General features: G+C 36.1%; 1 protein-coding gene and 1 pseudogene across 1 annotated transcript; both read left to right on the top strand.

The window, feature by feature from the left end:
* The first annotated feature begins 1392 nt into the window (after nt 1-1392).
* ROPGAP3 (Rho GTPase activating protein with PAK-box/P21-Rho-binding domain-containing protein) lies at nt 1393-4600 on the top strand. The gene is made up of 5 exons (XM_089612881.1): nt 1393-2099; nt 2667-2787; nt 2897-3016; nt 3085-3315; nt 3892-4600. Exons 1-5 carry the CDS (start codon nt 1627-1629, stop codon nt 4357-4359), a joined length of 1413 nt encoding a protein of 470 aa, XP_089469007.1. The 5' UTR covers nt 1393-1626; the 3' UTR covers nt 4360-4600.
* Nucleotides 4601-13856: 9256 nt separating this feature from the next.
* LOC149400272 (protein trichome birefringence-like 14) lies at nt 13857-20406 on the top strand (annotated as a pseudogene).
* The last annotated feature ends 409 nt before the right edge of the window (nt 20407-20815 follow it).

Below are 20815 nucleotides of genomic sequence, written 5' to 3'. Positions count from 1 at the left end.
TATATATATATATATATATATAACTTATCAATTAATAAACCATGCAAGAGTCTTGAAAAGTACCGCAGAGCTTTGGAACAAGAAAGGAACAGTGCACGTGCCCATGTGACTCTTGACATGCAAAATCCAACACAGCGAAGACACGCTTTATACACTCCCACGGACTCTCATAACATTTTTTAAATAATTCCAAAACCTCATATGCAAACGTTGTTCTATTGTTTTACCCAAAAATAATTCACTTCAAAAGCTAAAACAAAAATTTCAGTAGCAGTACTGCAACTCACAAACGCGATTTCTACTCTTAAGACAGTTTGCAATGTTGAATAAATGTACTTGTACATATAATAATAATTTTTTGGCTTTACACAATGAAGAATAATGAAGCTACTTGAGACTAATTTAGAAGAGGAAATTAAGCATGCATTCATATTCATTGATGGAAAAGAATCTTAAAAATATGAAATTAATAAGTTTGAGTAAGATGTGGGATCTATTGTTTACTTTATTCGGTATTATAAATTATTACTATATTGACTCAAGCTACAGAAATTAAGGTTAGCTGTCATGACTCATGAGTAATTCTTCAATGCGATTGATATTTAAATATAATATAAAAATTCAGCTTTATAACACCAGGTTTTTAGGAAAACAAATCTTGTATCCCAAGGTGCTTATGTAACACGCATGAATATATATAGATATGGATAGAGTTGCTCAAAACTAAAGCTATTAATATTTTCATCCCTGGAGTAAGTTTATCAAAGAAACAATTAATTGCTATGATCCCAATGCAAAGACAAACCAATCCTTATGTTTCCCTTGACTTTCACTCTTTCCTATTTATATGAAAGCGAAATCTTAATGAGATAAAATTAATTAGCCGATTACCAAATTGAGTTTATGCCCATTGAAATGAATCGCGTCGTATGGACAAGAATATAAGGACAATAGCGTCCTATTGATAAGGCAACTACATAAATATTACGCAATATATATGTATATAAATATATAATCTTTTGTTGTGAACTAAATTTGTTTCACCGCAAAACAAAAGTACGTTTGAAAGGTGATAGCTATTTCAGATCGAGAGCAAAGAGAGGGTCCCATTTTCGTTGTCCGGTTAATTCAATTCACGTCTTATTCAATCCAATAAATATATATTTCTATAATTACACAAACAGGTGTAAATAATCTTTATGGACATATACAACACACATTCATATATACCAAATTATCAATACATTTTCTTTTTACACGTGAATATAGCTTTCACTCACTCATCGTCTCATGTCCCAGCATCGTTTGTCAATTAGCCTGTTTTATTTATTTTATTTATTTGTTTTCCTTGTCGTAGTTCCCAGTTTTTTACAGATAAGTAAGCGAAAATGAAATATTAAAAGGAAGAAGTGAATGGGAACAAAGAATGAGCCAAATGTCCTCATCACTCCTTTTCCCTTCTTCTTCTTCTTCTTTCCTCAGTTCTCTAAGTAATAATCATAATCATTCATCTCTTAAATACAAAACTTTTTTTTTCTTTCTTTTTTGCTATCTCTCTCTTTCTTTCCTTTGTTTTTTTCTTTCTCGTTTTGACACCCTGGTTTCTCAACTAACTCGTCCGTGCTCATGACTCGGCTTTTCCGATCCAAATCTTGTGCTCGAGTCGAGTACAGCACAGCCCCACCAACTCCAATCTTGAGAGAAGAAGAAATCGATGACCAAGAAGATTACGATGGAGAAGAAGAAGAAGAAGAAGAATTCGAAAACGACGACGAAGACGAGGCATTGTACAACTCAGCAACGACGCCGTTTAGCAGCAAAGCTCGGCATTGCGACGCAAATATCAATGGTGATAATAATAACGAAAATTCGAACCACCAATTCGCCATAGTTGACATTCTCGTGACGGCTCTGAGGAAATCCATCGTCACATGCAGCGTAGAGAGAGACGACGTGTCGTCGTCGTCTTCGTCGTTGGATATCAGTTGGCCGACGGAGGTCAGGCACGTGTCGCACGTGACCTTCGATAGGTTCAACGGCTTTCTTGGTTTGCCTACCGAACTTGAGCCTCAACTACCCAGAAGAGTCCCTAGTGCCAGGTTCAATATTTTCTGTTTATTCTGTTACAATCTTATACAAACCTTCGGAATCGGAAGTCAAAAACGCTTTTTTTTTTTTTTTTTTTTTATATATATATATATTATTTTTTATTATTAATGACATTTGTTTGGTAACGTTTCTTGTTTCATCCAATTAACAAGACTCTCTATGTCTTCGGTGGGCAAATTTGCGTATTTGATCATTAACCAGAAATGTCGTTCGTTTTTAATTTATTGAAACTCTCGCAATTAAGAACAATTTTTTTTTTTTTTTTTACTGTTTTTATTTTACTTATAAAAAAATCGGAATGAGTCTGTTTCTGCGTCAATGGTTTCTCAATGTACTTGCAGTGAATCATTCTGTCTTTCTCATGGTCTTACTTTTTTATTTTTTTGTTGAAGTAATACGCTCGAGAAAGCCAAAATAGAAATAGATTTCCTTTACATTTCCTTTTCCTATTCATATATAACCCTTTTTTTTTTTTTTTTTTTCACTTTTCGTAGTTTGTATTTTGATATGTTTCTTTCTGAATCATTTTTTTTTGTTAAAACAAATACGGCGATCAGTGTGAGCGTATTTGGCGTATCGGCACAGTCGATGCAATGCACGTACGACGACAGAGGAAACAGCGTTCCGACGATCCTCCTCATGATGCAGAAGCGCTTGTACTCCGGCGGAGGCCTTCAAGTACTCAATTTAACTTACTTACACAATTATATCAAATTTCCTCAAAATTAGTCCATTTACAAAAAGAAGAAAAACAAAATGACTTTGTGTAATTGGTGCGGATTCAAAGGCAGAGGGCATTTTCCGCATAAACGCAGAGAATGGGCAAGAAGAGCTCGTCCGCGACCGACTCAACAAAGGCGTCGTTCCTCACGGGATAGACGTTCATTGCTTAGCAGGTCTCATTAAGGTACTAATTTTTTTTTTAAAATTTTAAATTATTTCGGTAAATATGTTAATTCTTGTATGATTGTGTAGGCTTGGTTTAGGGAGCTTCCGAGGGGAGTGCTTGATTCGCTGAGCGCGGAGCAAGTGATGCAGTGCAACACGGAGGAAGATTGCTCGGAGGCGGTGAAGCTTCTTCCGGCCACAGAGGCTTCGCTGCTTGATTGGTCGGTCAATCTGATGGCCGATGTCGTCCACCACGAGCACTTCAACAAGATGAACGCTCGCAATATCGCCATGGTTTTCGCCCCCAACATGACTCAGGTATCAATCACCCCCGCATTGAAAACAAAATAGAACTAACAAGAGGGTATAAATGTCATTATGCGTTACTCTTCTCATTGCCAATTGATTTTGAGATGAAACCTCTCATATGATGCTTTACACACACAAGCATGACTCTATTCTTGCTTACTACTTTTTGAAAACGCGCTATACAATGTCAATTTTAGGGACGTGCTAAAAAAACATGCGTCGAACAGTTTAACGAGAAAGGACGGTTCGAGATATTTATTTATTCATTATTAATTTTAGGGAATTTTAACTTGTGAAATTAAGCCCATCTTTTCGATTGCGAGCATAATCATGTTGAGATTAAATGTTGAAAATCTAATACTTTAAGTAATAATTTTTGTAAAAATAAAAATGACTAAAACGATCCAAACTGAACCGGACCGATCTGTAATAATAGTGTTTATCAAAGACTTGTATGAAATTCTATCCGTCCATTAAAATACACAACAAAACATTCATGTAGAAAGCACTTTCTTGCATAGTGAAATCTACAAGACATCCATTTGATCTGGTGTGAGAGCAATAAGCTGAATATATCTGTTGCAGATGTCTGATCCGTTGACTGCTCTGATCCACGCCGTCCAAGTCATGAACTTCCTAAAGACTCTGATCGTGAAGACACTGCGCGAGAGAGAGGAAGCGCACGTGAAGCCGCGGCGGCTATTCCTCTCGAAACCCGCTGAAGCGTGCTCGGACTCGGGCAGAAGGAGCGTAGAGCCAAGCATCGACGAAAAGCTGTGGTGCAATAATTCCCAGGCAAAGACGAAAGAGGAAGATCTAGCAAGAGAAGAAGAAGAAGAAGAAGGGCAAGAGAACAAGGCGAGGAGAGCGAGGCTGGCGGATCATTTCAGGAGGAGGGATGAGGAGAGCGGCGATTGGCTGAGCTTGAGGAGAGGAGTGAGAAGGCTCTGCAGACACTCTGTGTTTAACCTCAACAGGCCTTCCAAGAAGACACCCACTCTCGGCGTTGTGAATACTAACGCCAGGGAAACCGCAGGGCAAGCTTGGGCCTAGAGAAACATATCAAACCTGTTTAAGAAGACTCTATATACAATTCCTTCCATGACTATTTGGTTAACTAGGAATTGAGGTTCATGAGTGGAAATTGGGTATACGTAGATATATGAAGAAATGAACAACTTTGTGTGGTTGTATCAGTAACTCTTCTGCGTCTCTTCCTTTAGTAGTTCTGATATTTAGCTGTGTGAGTGAGCTAGTCTTTTTTTTTTTTTTTTTTTTGAAATTGTATGTAAAAGTCATTTGAAACAACTAATTGATAAACAAAATAGTTAAAGGTTCAAACTTTGAGCGAAGTTTATTCTATTTTAAAAAAAAATTGACACTAAGATTAAACATTTTGATGATTATTGTTATATCATCATTTTCACAAGGTTAAAACGATACCTATAATGCAAAAAAACGACAAGGCAAACCATAATACAAGGGTCCGAGCCCACTATTAGAAGATTTAAACTCGAAGATATGTCTGCTTCAAGACCTTCTCGACACCAAGTACTTGGCCGTCATGAAGAAAGTAAGCACTCGGCTAGCCAAAAGTGATAACCACTCGGCCATCATGAGAGAGTGACCAACCACTCGGCCGCCAAAGAAAGTGACCAACCACCCCGCCGCCAAGAAAAGTGACCAACCACCCCGCCGCCAAGAAAAGTGAACAACCACTCGGCCGCCAAAGTAAATGACCAACCACTTGGCCGCCAAAGTAAATGACCAACCACTTGGCCAAGAGTGAGAGAAATAGCCACTCGGCCACCAGCTCCAAACCACCTAGAGACTACTCCAACCACTCGCCCAAGAGAGAAAAATTATTCTCTAGGCCTCGACCACTCATCCACTCAGCCACGACCACTCATCCATCAACACTCAGCCGTAACCACTCGGCCGTCCATCATTCATCCGTCACTGCCAAACTCATTGGCTCCTATAAATACCCCATACACTCACAACACAAGGTGGGTTCTCTCAACTTGCAAAAACTCTACACAATTGAGACCGCGACTCTCTCCCTCTAGAAAATATAGAGACGAGCACAAATCGCTCACCAAGAATGAAAGACAACCCGATTAATGTTGAGCGTCAGAGCGCGCGCTAGGGGAAACCCCTCTGCGTCCCTCTAGTTCACGCTTCTTGTCATTTTCAGGTGAAGAACATGACGTTCACGAAGACCTCAAAGATCACGAGGAACCCGAAGAACACGATGAACTCGAAGGACTCAATGAACACGAAGAACACGTAGAACCCAGAGATCGCGAGGAATCCGAAGAATATGAAGAACGTGAAGAACTCGAAGATCGCGAATAATCCTAAGAACACGACGAACCTAAAGAATTCGATGAACGTAACGAATGCGAAAAACACGAAAGCAAACTATTGACGAAGTAACGAGACGGAGACGACAAGAAGAGAAGAACTTCACCACACTCAACCTACGTGTGGTGATAGGGTCCGACCCTAGATCAAACTACGAACGGTTCTAAGTGTCAACCCAAAAACGCGGTTAACAATTATTAGAAACAATTTATCACTTCTAAAAAAATTAATCCTAAAATCAATTTTTGTTTGAAACTTAATTATTATATATTTTAGCTATTTCACTAATTTTGGACAAAAATTGACTATTTTAAAATCCATTACTTTATATTTTTATATTGAGTGTTTAACTAAATCACACTCGTTTTATAGTCGGTCATGTAACCATTCCATTTCTTTACAAAAATAACAGCACTCATTTTTCCTTCTAAATATTGTTAATTAGATTTAAATTTAATTCCACCATGTAGGTTAAATTATCACACATAATGTCACACTGTTTTTCTTTTCATGACTAAATTTCTTAATCGAGATTTATAAAAACAAAAGAGTATAATTTATTTAGGCATATATAATAAAAATGTAGGCAACTAGCCCTAACAATGTATAGTCAAAGTAGCGTTTTTATGATATTAAGTGCGACATGTCGCACCGGATACTCATCCGGATGACTAAAAATTTCGTTAATGTTTAGTGTTATTCGGTGCGACAATGTCGCACCTAATATGAATTTGTCGCACCTAAAGGTAAATTTGTCGCACCTAATACCTTTAGGTGCGACAAATGTCGCACCCAATGGGTTTCAAATTTAAACTTCCCCGCCGAATCCCTCCGAAATTTTTCGGATCTGGGATCTATGATTATTAGGTGCAATAATGTCGCACCCAATAGTTTTAGGGGTTTTAACCCCGAGCCTCTTCTTCTCTTTCACTCATTCGCTCTATCTCTCTCTCTCAGCCAGCCCCGCCCCGCGCTCTCTCTCTCTCAGCCAGCCCCCCGCCCCGCGCCCCGCCGGCCGTGACCAGCCTCTCCTGCCCCGCCGCCTGGACCAACCCGCTGCCCGCTCCGGTACGTCCCTCTCTCTCTCTCTCTCTCTCTCTCTCTCTCTCTCTCTCTCTCTCTCTCCGTCTCACCGTCTCTCAATCTCACACATACAATCTCTCTCTCTCAGCCAGCCAACCGCCCCGCGCCCCGCCGGCCGTGACCAGCCTCCCCCGCCCCGCACTCTCTCTCTCTCAGCCAGCCCCCCGCCCCGCGCCCCGCCGGCCGTGACTAGCCTCCCCCGCCCCGCCGCCTGGACCAGCCCGCCGCCCGCTCCGGTACGTCCCCCCCCCTCTCTCTCTCTCTCTCTTCGTCTCACCATCTCTCAATCTCACACTCTCTCTCTCTCTCTCTCAGCCAGCCAACCGCCTCGCGCCCCCCGGCCGTGACCAGCCTCCCCGCCCCGCCGCCTACATCAGCCCCCCGCCCCGCCGCCGCCTACATCTTACTCTCTCTCTCTCCCTCTTTCTAATTTTTTTTTTAATTAAAATAACTTATTAGGTGCGACTTATTAGGTGCGACAAAGTCGCACCTGATATGAAATGATCCGCTTGGGCATATTAGGTGCGACAAAGTCGCACCTAAAAGTGTCGCACCTAAAGGTATACATATTAGGTGCGACATGTCGCACCTAATACCTTTAGCGACGGACTTTTAGGTGCGATTTTGTCGCACCTAAAGTTGCACCTAATAAACTATTAGGTGCGACTTTTGAGGTATTTGGTACGACAATCGTCGCACCGGATGATTATATTTGTCCTAGTGATATTTGCACCTTTCTTTTTCACTGCTCGAACAATCACATGCAGTATAAGTGAAGTTCGAATGAATTCGTCAATATTAAAAAGGAGTTAATAGCGATAAAAATACTTAATTTTTTTTCAAAATTATATTTATATATTTAATTTTTTTTGCGACAAAAATATTTAATATTTTAATCACACCGTAGTTACTTAGACCATTAAGTAAAATAGAAAATAGATTTAATAAAAAATATTTATTCTTAAAAATAAACAAATATTAATCATATAATATTATAATACAACACAATTCAAAAGAAAAAAAATATATCATTAACAGTATCCCGTACCAAACTGCATAATTTTGTACAGACGTAATACTTTGCATTTATTAGTGATGTTTATTTGGCAAAATTGCTCATAAAAGGAGGATATTTGTTGCTGATGTGGAGCCTTCACGCGGTAGAGAATATTTGATTTGTTGCAGATTTTGTTGCGACATATTCTGGGACTTTCTCGGAATCATCAAATATCCGCGAGATTTTCTAGGGATCTGAAGATATGATATCCCTGATGCCAGCAACTGAATCACATGCCCTAATTCGCTTCGAAGACTATATGAGGCGTCCTCATTTCACACACCTTCTTGACGCTTTTAGGGAAACACTTGTTTGAGAGATTTATTTTTTGAGTGTTTTAGCTGAGCATTGAACGACCTGTGTTCAAGCTCTTAAGGTGTCTGTTACCTCTGCTTGGTTGCCTATATACGGGTGATTGTATTAGAAGCAAGATGTTAGGTTTTTCCTTTGTTCTTATCGGGAAACACTGTTAGAAGTCTCGGGAGAGAGCTTCTGTGGGAATCGAGGGGATCTCGTGCTTAGGGGGAGCCTAAGTTGCTGTTGAAGAAGATAGACGTAGGTTGGGTAGCTAGCGAGGGAGTCGTTTAGTGTAAAACCTTATTGTACCACGTTATCATAGTAGATTGCTTTCCACCGGGCTAAGGCCCCTCAGACGTAGGCAGGGATTGCCGAACTGAGTCACCAATCTCTGTGTTCTTTATATTTTCGCACTTACAGCTTTCTCTGTTTTGATCACTCGAATTTTAATGATTGTCACAGGATCCGTCATAACATATTCTGTGACATACGCACAGATCACGTAATTTCAACAGTATCCCGTACCAAACTGCATAATTTTGTACAGACGTAATCGACATACCTAGTCTCACAAATTCGTACATAATTTCGTGCAGACCATCACGGACAAATTTGTAACTCTTAACTCACATAATCAAGAGAGAAGTATTCGAGGTACCTAAGAGTTTCAAATCTCTGAGTTTAATTGATCTAAAGCGTTTAGTGTGGTGTAAATAGTATACCACTCAGTATTACAGACTAATAAAGCGAACATATAAAAATAGACACATCAGCCAACAAAAATAAAAAATAAAGCCACGTCAGTCAAGCTCCTTCAATTACCACCTTCAAACTCAAATACTGCAATAACTCCCTCAAAGTCAAAGACTGTTTGCCACGTACTTTGAGTTTGGAACGCCGTGGTGAGAAGAGAGAGCTTGAAATTGACTTAGTCAATACATCTGCTATACTGATCACACAAATTTGACCTTCATCCAACTTGTCTCGTACAAAAAATAAAAAAAAATTAGGAAAATAATCAACTTAAACGTTTGATATTGTTAAATAGCCAACGTTTCGTAAATCTTAAATAAATAACCCTAAATGATGACGTGACTTAATATATGACAGTTGCTATTTACTTAAAATTTACGTTTGTAAATATATGAAAGTGACTATTTACTTAAGATTTATTAAATATTGACTATTTAGTAATATCAAATGTTTAAGTTGGTTATTTACCTAATTAACCCAAAAATAAATTCATCTTCACGTGCTTAGAACACGATTTGCTGAGAGCATCACACCACTGAGATTGTCACACCAGATATCCCGTGGACGAGATTGCGAAAGCTAGAGTTCACTCACTAAGGAGAGAAGCCATAAGACCTCTGAAATTACACCACCTCAACTTCGAAATTTATCTATGCAGGTTGAAGATTTTTTTTTTTTTTTTTTTTTTTTTTTTTTTTTTTTTTTATGGTCATTTGACTATGGTTGATTTGATTTGTCCATCAATCATTTTGTATATTTTGAAAGAGTTATATGTGCTCGATTTGTAATGTGCTCACCGTTCTTCCACTTATCGGAAGTATGCATACATGAACGATCACTTGTATTTAGTGTTAGATTCACTTCGACTTACGTCAGTAGCATGCCTTGTACTAAAATGTTATTATCTTGTACTGATAACTATTTTACTCTATTTTTAATGAAAAATTCGTGCAATTTAAATTATTTATTTATTTATTAGTATTCCAAAATGTACTTTGTATCATTTTTTAAAAAGGAATATGACATATTAAATTAAATAATAAATTAACTCTTATGATATAGCTGTAATCTGAATTTTATTAGAAAATTAATATTGAAAAAGAACAAGTCGTTAAAATACTTTCAATAAAAATTACTATTAAAATTGACTTATATATATATATATATATATATATATATAAAGTAGAGGAGACTCCATAGTGTTCCGTGGTTTTTTTTTTGAATTTTTTTTTTTAAAATAAGAGATTGAACCCTAAACACATGTAGTGTTCATTCGTACCGTTTTTTTTTTTTTTTTTTATCAAAAAGATAAAAATATTTTTATAAAACTTTAAATACATTTTTTTTCAAATCTAAATATTTATGGACATATCTATATATATTTTTTCTTTCAAACTAAAATATATAAATTATTTCGCAGCAAAGTCAGTTTTGCATAAATTTGAATTGAGATACATACATGTAAATTAAAAATAGAAGCCGACAAGTCTTGAATGAAACATTTATATTCGTCCTCGACACGAAAATAATCGCAAACATTTCCGTTCCTCCCGACAGAAAAAGAGAAATGATATATTATACTAAAGAAAAAAATTGATTCCTATGATATAGGTGATGATTTGGACTTTATTAGTAAATTAATATTAAGAAAACTACGTGAGGTCTTTAAAATACTATTTCAACAAAAAAGAACTAATTAATAAAATTGACTCCTATGATATAAAGTGAATTAAAGAAAAAGTTTTGTTTTGCATAATTGAAATTGAGAAAAAATAGTAAAACTAAAAATGGAATCCAACAAGCTTGAAAATTTTTTAATGGAAATGAAATGAACCTTTGTATATGTTTTTATGGTACTTTATTTTTTATTTTATTTAATGAAGCCATCTATTCAGCTAGTTTAAGTTCCCACATTTAACTTTTTCCCAAAAAGGGAAAATGACACATTATATTGAAGAATATGACCTTCTATCTAAGTTTAAGTAAATCACAATTAGCAACGAATTCAGCAATTTTCTATATTTGATATAGGATCAAAATTTGAAGACCAAGGCCAAGCACATAATTAAGTAGAAAATTTAATAATCAAACCTTATAAATACCAACAAAATTAGGGATTAAAAATGGAGAGTGCCTTATGTCTTTTCACATTCATTTTTTCTAGAAATGGAAAGCCAAACTAATGACCACATCATTAATAGCCTAATGAGTTCTTTACGTTCAAATCACGTTCCTTCAACTTTTTTTTTTGTTAGAATTAGGAAACAATTAATAATCATATATAATTCTTTGAAGATTTATTGACATCGATGCCAATAAATTTTCAAAGAATTTTCAGAATCGTTTGAAGATATGTCAATAAATTTTCAAAGAATTTTTCAGAATTGTTTGAAGATTTATTGACATTCATGTCAATAAAAGGATAAAATGTCAATAAATCTTCAAACGAATTTAATTTTTTTTTCTTTCAAATTTTCCAATTTTTCATTTTTTTAACTTCACATATCAAACGAAAAATGATCTTATAATTTTTCTTTTGTGACCATAAGTAAATAACAAAATTAAATACAAAATAAAATATAAAATATTTCATTAATGGTATTTTTGGATTAATTTTAACTTATTGGATTGTGGTCCTAAGATATTGAGGAGGTTATAGTTTATAAATAATCCCTAATACGAACAGATAATCAACACAAGAGCAATAAAAAAATGGGGCAATTAAGCCAGTAACCCAATAACGCACTCTCTTTTTGCAACAAATACTTGATAAATAATTTCATAACATAAAAACCAAACACATAAACAATTTATCTTTAATTAGGATGGAATGAAATAAAATCTCAAATATTTATCATATCAAAGTCTCTTAAGAATAAAAATTAAAAGTTAATTAATTAAAAAAATGTATGAATGAAAAAATAGTAAAAAAAGAGAAAAGAATAGAAAGTATAAATTAATAATAAATTAAAAAAACTTAACCCAAATAAATAATTATCAATTTTATAGATATATATATATATATATATATTTTTTTTTTCGAGATGTTATAGATATATGTCTTTGGCATAAAGTTTTTTTTAACAGCCATGTTATCAGACTTGCTATCAAAGATGACAAGCTCACACGGCTCGAGTAATAAAGAGACTGATGCAGAGAGTGGCATCATATATATTGAGATATATTAAGGGATCCCATATATTAATCCTAGAAGAAATACATGTATTATAATTCCTCCAAAATCATAAAAAAAATATTAAACAAAAATTTAAAATAAAATATCCATTCTTCTTCCGCCGCGACTACGTCCTCCACGCCCATCTCAGGTATCTCTCTCTCTGACAATAAGCATGAAAATAAAAAAGTTATAGAATCTAGGAAGAAAGAGAGAAATATTTGAATGTAGAATGATAATGAGAGCAACTCGTAAGCTACCAAAGTTGTTTTATTGTTTATGGGGTAATATCAGTCACTTTTTTTTTACACATTAACTTTGTGGGTTGTAATGATTATGACAATAATGTCTTTTTCTAGCACCCCGAAGTCCACTATTTTTATAATAAAAAATTAATAAAATAATAAACACGAATACTTTGAATAGAGAGACTCAGCTCTCTCATCTTTTGGTGCTACTACTATTGGTGATTTTTATCCCAAGTGCTACAATTGATGATATAGATAAATAAAAAAATATTTTCTTTTATGATGTGTAAAAATTTGGCAATTTATTAATTGAAGTTGCTCTAAGAAAATTTAATCTTCAGGGAGAAGAGAATAATAACAATAACACCAATCGAAATTCTGATTTATTTTCCTTCCATTTATTTGTTGTCATTTTGCAGTTAAGGTCCCATTGATTTGTGTCTAATCAGATTTTGTTGGTAATCTCTGTGATTAGACATTGGTCCTTGTGTGTGTGTGTGAGTGTGTGTGTGTGTGTGTGTTATATTTGTTTCTACTGGTATTATTTTTGTTATACCAACAACCACGTCCAGATTATATACAGTATTGAATTCGAGCTATATATGTGTAGTTTTTTCGTACCTTTCCGAATAAAAAATTCTTGAATATGATCACTTTAGTTTCCATTGTCTGGGAAGTATTTTGATTATCAACTTACACATCAGGGAGACATTCATTTATTCATTTCCGAGCTTTGTCGATTCAGGTACTTCTCTTCTCGACTCATCTCTAATCTCCATCTGCCATTTGTGAGCTGAACGAAGATCGAAATCCATCGGCTGTTTCACATTTGAGCACAGCAAATCGTTCAGATTTTGAGGTTTTTGTTTCTATCTTCGGGAATTCGGCAGTGATTCAGATCGAATGAGTTTAGATTTAGAGAATCTAGTTAATGAAATGTGTTCGGAGTCTTGGACAGAGTTGTTGTGATTTTTCCCCCTTGTACATGCTTTCATTTGTTTTGTGCATTTTACGCAAAAAAACCAGGAAATTACAGTGATAAACACGTCACGTGATACTATTTTTTAGGGTATTTTTGTTCAGCTAAACTGTTTCTAAACTTGTTCTATTCGTCACAAATTCTCTAGCTCTGAGTAGAGAATGAAAGTTGGTTATTATGGATTGAGAGCTAGAGGAGTCTCATTTCAAAGTATTATTCTTATGTGCGCGACGGTTTACGTGTGGATATGGAAGGGAACACTGACTCTTAGCACATTCCCAGGTCGAACTACCTCGAGGTTTATCTAAATCTATACATATTGCACAGAGCGTTTTTTTTTTTTTTTTAATTTTTTTTTTTTTATAATTAAGCAGAATTATTGGAAGTGACCCCAAGTAGCTTCTACTTGGAAATTAAAAAAAAAAAAAATTGAAACTCATCCTTGGTGGCTCTACCTTGCACGAAAAAAATAGGTATGGTCTAGATGAATTATCGATTCCAAGTGTCTGCAAGCTCGGTGGATGAAGATTCGAAAACTAATGTGCGACAGATTATCTGATTGTCTTTTTTGTTTTACGACGCAGATATTCAATGGGGGTGTTCCCGGTGTTGGGTGGGGCGGCGGAGGTGAAGTCAGTGACGGAGCCACTATAGGCCCCCCCTCAAATTTTTTTTTTTGCATTTTTTGCCATTTTTTTAAAAAAAATTACTTAAAAATTTATACTTTTGGCCCAATTTTTATAAAATTTTTACAATCAAGCCCCCCCTGAAACTTTTTTTTCAAATTAGCCCCCCCTGGTTTACTTTTCTGGCTCCGTCACTGTGAAGTGGCTAGTGAGGCAATACGAGAACATAGAGAAGAAGAAACAAGCAATGAAGAAAACGGAAAGGAAGCTAAAGTAGTAAACGAAGTAAGCACGGCTGACAAAGGTTGATTTTTTTTAATAAAGGTTTGTTTATTGATGAACTTATTCTGTGAGAAAGTTGTGATTATTTTCTCTTTATTTTTTCTTGCATGTTAAGCTAGTGTGCAATTATGCAAAAGGAAAGTGGGTCGTTGTGGACCATAACCAAACATTATACTCTGGATTTGGTTGTAAGAAATGGCTCTCAGAGATGTGGTCTTGTCGGCGATCACGGCGTACAGATTTCGCATACGAGAATCTCCGGTGGCAACCAAAGCATTGTCAGCTGGAAAGATTTGAAGAATGTAAGTGTTCTTGAAAAGGTTAGAAAATCTTCATGAAGTTTTAAACCTTTTTATTTTAGGGTTCTCTAGATATATAGCCTTATAAGAGCATCTTTAATGGTAAACAAATATCATATTTGCTTAACTTGCCACATAAGCAATTTAAGCTACAACTAATTTAAGCTAATTTGCTCTCTATTGGTAAACTAAATCATTCTCCTAGCTTAACTTTATCCCACATGTCAATAATTAATATTTTATTATTATTTTCTATTCAATTCCCACTTATTAAATAAAAAAATATAAAATATGGGCCCATTTAATTTGCTAAGCTAGGTAGTTTAGTTAAGCAAAGTAACTTAATTAAGCTAATAGGTAAAGTGCAACATAATGTTATCCTGGCTTCTCGGTACGGAAGCACACGGAAGGACGGACTTCCGAGACTTCCCGTGCGCCTACGGAAATTCCGAGTTCCGTGTGGCACGGAACTGGCGAGTTGATTTCCATGGATCGACGGAAGTGACTTTGGGGTTTGAAGGATGACGACGGAAGGCAGGGACGCAGGGTATGTGCGCACAGGTTTGTCAGAGTTGGTTTTTTTTTTTTTTTTTTTTTTAAATAATCTGGGCCGTTGGATGTAAAATCCAACGGCCAAAACTTAGTCTGCCATTAAAGTCTGGTTCTTTGTTTGGAACTCTTATTTCCGTCAAGCTTTAATTCGGACGACGGAAATTCCATTGCCGATAGCACGGAACTGCCGTCCTAAAGTCCCGGAAATTTTCCTCCCATTTTGACTCGGAAAGGTTCGCTGTCGGACACGGTTGTGCCGATACCGTCCGATAGCCAGGATGAAACATAATGGTAAGCAACTAGCTTACAACTTTGCTAATTGCTAACAAGTCCTCACAATTGTTAAGCCACAAATCATTAAAGATGCTCAAAACATAATAAAACTGCTACATAGTCAACTTTTCAATAGTCACGTCTTTTTATTTATTAACATGGTCAAATTACGTAAATACCCAAAAACTAACCTAATACACAAAAAAAGTATATATGGAATGCTCCAATTGTATATGGATGACTATTTACCTATAATTAACGAAAGATTGATAAGTTATTTAGAAATTTGTTTATAACACCCTTAGGAACTCATTGTGAGTGTGAAGCTGAGGTGTGTAGCTCAGCTGCCAGCTCAGCCTATAGTTGGTTAGGCACGTCGCCTATAGATGTCTGACACGTGCCCTGCGTTGTAACTAACTTATGTAACTAACTGTGTTAGAAGCTTAGCATATAAGCTACCTGAATGTAACGATTTTCAATCAATGAAACAATTGAATCAAATTCAGATCAACAATTCTCTATCTCTCTCATCTATCTCTACTCTCAAATCTTCTGTGTGAGCAATACTACAGGTTGCGAAACAAAACCCTCGCTTTCGTTGGAGATTCACTGAGAAGACTGCAGTTTCAGTCCCTGATCTGCATGATCACGGGCGGCTATGAGCGCGATGACATGGTTGAGGTTGGGGAAGAAAATAAGGGTGGGCGTTCTGATTCCCCGCAACCAACACCAGGGTACTCTACTTCTGATCCGCCTGCGAAATCCAACTCTTGAACTCCACAGACCTCGACACAGACTACGCGACAGCCCCGCATCGTTCTTGGCCCGAAACATCCACCGCATCCACGTCCTAGGCCTCTACACTGCGCACCACTGGAACAGAGTGAAGCTCAGAGCCAACCGCTGGGTCATGCACGTCGGCGGCGAGATAAGCACCAATATACGCCTCAGGGAGATTTGGAAGGCGAGGAATCTGACAGTCCACAGCGTGGTGAAATGGGCGGACGCGCAGTTACCGAAATACCCCGGCTTGAAAGTGATCTACCGGACGATCTCGCCCAGGCATTTCGCGGGCGGGGACTGGAACACCGGGGGTAGTTGCGACAAACATGGTCCCGATGTCGATTGGGGCGAAGGAGATAGTTGGTGAAAAGTTCGGAGATTCGATGGCGAATTCTACGGTGTTGGAGCTTCTTGACGTCACGGCTATTTCTGGGCTGAGAGACAAGGCTCATATACCTCGGTTTCGAGGCTCGGTGAACTGGACGTTATCGGATTTCTTGCATTGGTGTCTGCCGGGCGTCCCTGATACGTAGAACGAAATACTTTTTGCGCAGTTAGATAGCATCATCTTTTATAATGTTTTTCTACTTTATTTTACGTAATGTGTAGATTTTGTACTGGAGTTCAGAGTGCAATTCTGTACAAAACGGTGTGTGATTACTGATTATATTGAAATTGATGGAGAGTAGAGCCCAGATGCGATCAGGAAGTGTTATACGAGACATCATATTTTTGTGTGGAACCCTTTTCATGCTTAATCGGTCCACTATCTCATTTATTTATTTTACAAAAAATTAAAAAAAATAGTCAACTTAAACGTTTGATATTGCTAAATAGCCAATGTTTGGTAAATATTAAGTAAATAACCATAAATGATGACGTGGCTTAATATGACAGTAACTATTTACTTAATATTTACGTTTGTAAATATATAAAATTGGTTATTTACCTAATATTTACTAAACCTTGGTTATTTAGCAATTTCAACGTTTAAGTTGACTATTTTGTTAAATTACCCTTTATTTCATTAAATATATACTTTATGTATACAATGTATTTTTCTATTTCATTTAACTTTTCTTTTTCGTGTTTACTTTTTCATGTAAAATTAAGGGCAAAATCTTCTGAAAATTGAAACAAAAAAAGTATTTATGAAAGGTTTAAAAATATGAAAATAGAATTTTCAAGCAGTTGACATAATTATTTTTTTAAAAATTGTTCACTATGAACTTTAATGAAATTTATGCAGAATATGAGCATAGTTCCTTTAAAATTTTGGGCTAACTCTATTTATTTAAGAAAATAATCAATTTAACGTAACATCATTGCAATATTTCCGTAATACCCAAACATTTTAAAAAAATTCAATTCTAAATCCCTGAAAAGCTTTTATATAAAAAATATCTAAAAACTCGCAAAATTAAAAATAAATATGAAATTAACAGTTAATAATCTTTATTGCATAGGCATATAATGATTAATAATATTTACCATTCGCAATATTCAAAAATACATGAAATGAAATATGATTAGATAAGATTGGCTATTGTTTTTTTTTTTTTTAATTATACATGATTGATTGCCTATTTTTTTTTTTTTTTAATTTTCCCGCTTTTAACTCAGTATGTAGCTTGAATCCACACTCTTGAATATTGGTTTCTATTTTTTATTCGTTTTTGCAAATACATTAGTAGTTAGTATTTCATTTCAAAATTGATTTTTTTTTTATCATAAACGTAAATAAATTGTGTATGTCAATTAAGGAATATCAATATTATTATAATTTATTTATTTATTTATTGGGCTGTGTCGTAAAGGAGCTATTAGTGCGAACTTTGATTTTGAGAATTAGCCATAATAAAAGTAAATCAGTTAATAAGGACTTAATTTTCAAGATCTAGATTTACGTTAATTAAAAAATTATAAGAGAGGATATAAGTCAAGCAACCGAAACAAGAGTAAACAAGTACTTACATTGATTTTCGGTTCACGAACTGAAAGCTTTCACAATCCGTCTTCGTCTTGAACGTACAAGCCTCCACACGATCAAATAAGGGACTCTACTTCAAGGACTCGATGTGATGACACCTTAGTCTTCCGAAACGTAATCTCCGAGACGAATAAGAAAGATGAGTGGGCACAGTCTTTATCTCACTAGATCACAAAACTAGGTGTTTCGAGATCTCTCTCTTATTTTACTAAGAATGGAAACGAATTTCCGAGGGGAGAGAGAGGCAAATGCACGGCCAAGGGAGGCTAGTGATGCACAAAATTTCTCTCAAATTTCTTAAAAAAATTGCTTATTTTTGCCTTCTCATGAACCCCTATTTATAGTAGTAAAAGGAGATATTCATGAAATCTTCCAGAATATTTTATTTCCTTTTATTGTATTCATACTAGAGGATTTAATCTAGGCCATTGGATCTCAACAAGTGAATCCTACATTTTCTGTCATCCATCAGATCAATATCTATGAGATATTATTCTTTTAATTAAATAGAGAATAATTTATTTAGTGAGATAATAAATGAGAATATATTATTCTCCTAAATACTTTCCTTTAAATAAGGAGAAAATATAGGACAATATCTTATATTTTTCTCTCTCGTTTATTTAAACAACTAAAGAGAAAATATTGGTAAATACCAATATTATAAATTTCGAATTTTAGGCACACGGCCAAGGGGGAATTTGCGCAAACCCTAGTGCCAAAAATTCCCAAATCCGATTTTCATATTTTGTGCAAGACCCAATTGCTTAAAACCCAATTAATCATTTATTTACTTGGTCCAACAATAAACAAATAATTAATAATTGTTTATTTACTTGATCAAACAATAAATAAACAATTCTACCATAAATATTTATTTAATTCTGCGAATACCCGTTTTCCAGAATTAATGTTGTCAATCACAATTACAACAAGTGAGATTAATAATGATAAACATTATTATACGAAAGTTCTTATCCGCATTTATCAGAACCGAATCGGGGACTATGGACCTAGTAATAGAAGCTTAACAAATCCGATGAAAAAGACGAAATAATCCTTTCTCTTTTTCCATCGATTCGTTTAATCTTGGTCAAATACTCCACCTTGTAAGCCAAGACTGGACTCTCCTTTATACTAGAATTATATTTACTCATCGTGACGAGTGTCCACTGATATAGTCAGTTCGTGATCACGATCCTCCAGGTTCAACCCGTGTCAAGAGAAGTCAATTTTTCCGTTATACTTCTCTTGATACATATCAGCCTTAACCATTGTTGCTTCCCTAGCGAAAGATTCTTTCGAACGTTACTTACTTCGAAAGTGCGCGCAATCTATCGGTTCTGGAATCAACCCTTAGGTGAGAGAACATTAACCTTCTTTCAGGATGGCTGGATTCCGTATCTGTAATCATTTCCCACTCGAATTATGCTCTGAGAAAACTCCCAAGACATAAACTGTGATTAGCATGAATAGCCTTTTAGCAAATGAGTCAAAGACTCAGTAACATAACCCAGTGTCCATGATCACTTCAGGATTTAGATCAAGTCTCACTGTGACCATCATAGTGGCCTCGGTTAGTGTGTCGTAACGGTCCTTAAACGACACATCTACACCAAGACCTGTCCGGGTCGTACACTTACCACAAGTGTAGAATGCTCCCACATAGTGATCGGCCTTCACCCATGTGTTCCACATATATGACTTTAGATATAGTTTTCCAGGCGTATATCAGTCATCGACCATGTTTTAGCACACCGCCCGAACTCAGGTGCCCAGCACGTGACTCAGTTAGATACGGAGGCTATGGAATAATGAATGTTTAATAAATCTCATTAAATAAGAAATAACGCTTTCAATTCAAATAGATAATAAATGTCAAACTTTATTTTATTAATAATTTCAACGAGAATTTACATAAGTATCTTCTCGTGGGCAAGAATTCCTAACACCAGGTTCGGGTGGCGCATCTGCTCTAGCCGGTTCATCTCCCACCGGAACTGCTTCTCTGCCAGCTGGAACGAGCTCACCCGCTTGATGGCCAGGGTGGTCCCGTCCGGGAGCTCGGCCTTGTAGGTGGTCCCGATCCGGGTGGCCATGATCACATTCTCTCCGCCGAAGTTGTTGGTGGCGGCCATGAGATCGGAGAGCTTGAGCTTCACCAAGGGCTTCTGGAAGAGGGAGACCTGAGTGAGCTTGTGGGCGCGAAGCCTCTCCGGCCAGTCCCCGCTGCCGGAGAAGCCTCTCTTCGTTTTGCCGTGCTTGACGTGGTATCACCACCAAACGCCGACGCCGAAGAGAAGCGAAGCCGCGGCGAAATCCATACAATACAATAAGGGGTATAATGGTATTTGTACTCTCAATTGATTATTTTGCTATACCTAATGAAACTATGGTTATTTTACAAAAATCATAGTTTAAATTGGCTACTTCATACCATTTTGTAAAAAAAAAAATGAAGAGAAGAATGAAAGAACGCCACAATGAAAGAACCACTCAAAGAAAAAAAAATTGAATAATCAATTACGCTTAATAGAAATAAGCTACCTGCTTAGGGGTATAAATGTAATTAATCTTCAAATATGCGAGAATTGTTTCAAAATAGCCAAAACGTTGGCTTCATACGACATTTTGATACGTCATCAAGCATATAATAATTGATGCATGTTAGTTGACCTATAAAATATAACTTTTGTTTTTTTATTGGGAACTCTATCTTATTAGCGTTTTTAAAACTTAGAATTG

This window comes from Urtica dioica, chromosome 4 (assembly GCF_054948205.1).
Source record: "Urtica dioica subsp. dioica isolate 48M chromosome 4, U.dioica_male_clone48M_v1_H2, whole genome shotgun sequence".
Taxonomy (NCBI): Eukaryota; Viridiplantae; Streptophyta; class Magnoliopsida; order Rosales; family Urticaceae; genus Urtica; species Urtica dioica.
Note: the sequence above shows the minus strand (reverse complement) of the source record. Positions and strands in the feature narration are given on the sequence as shown.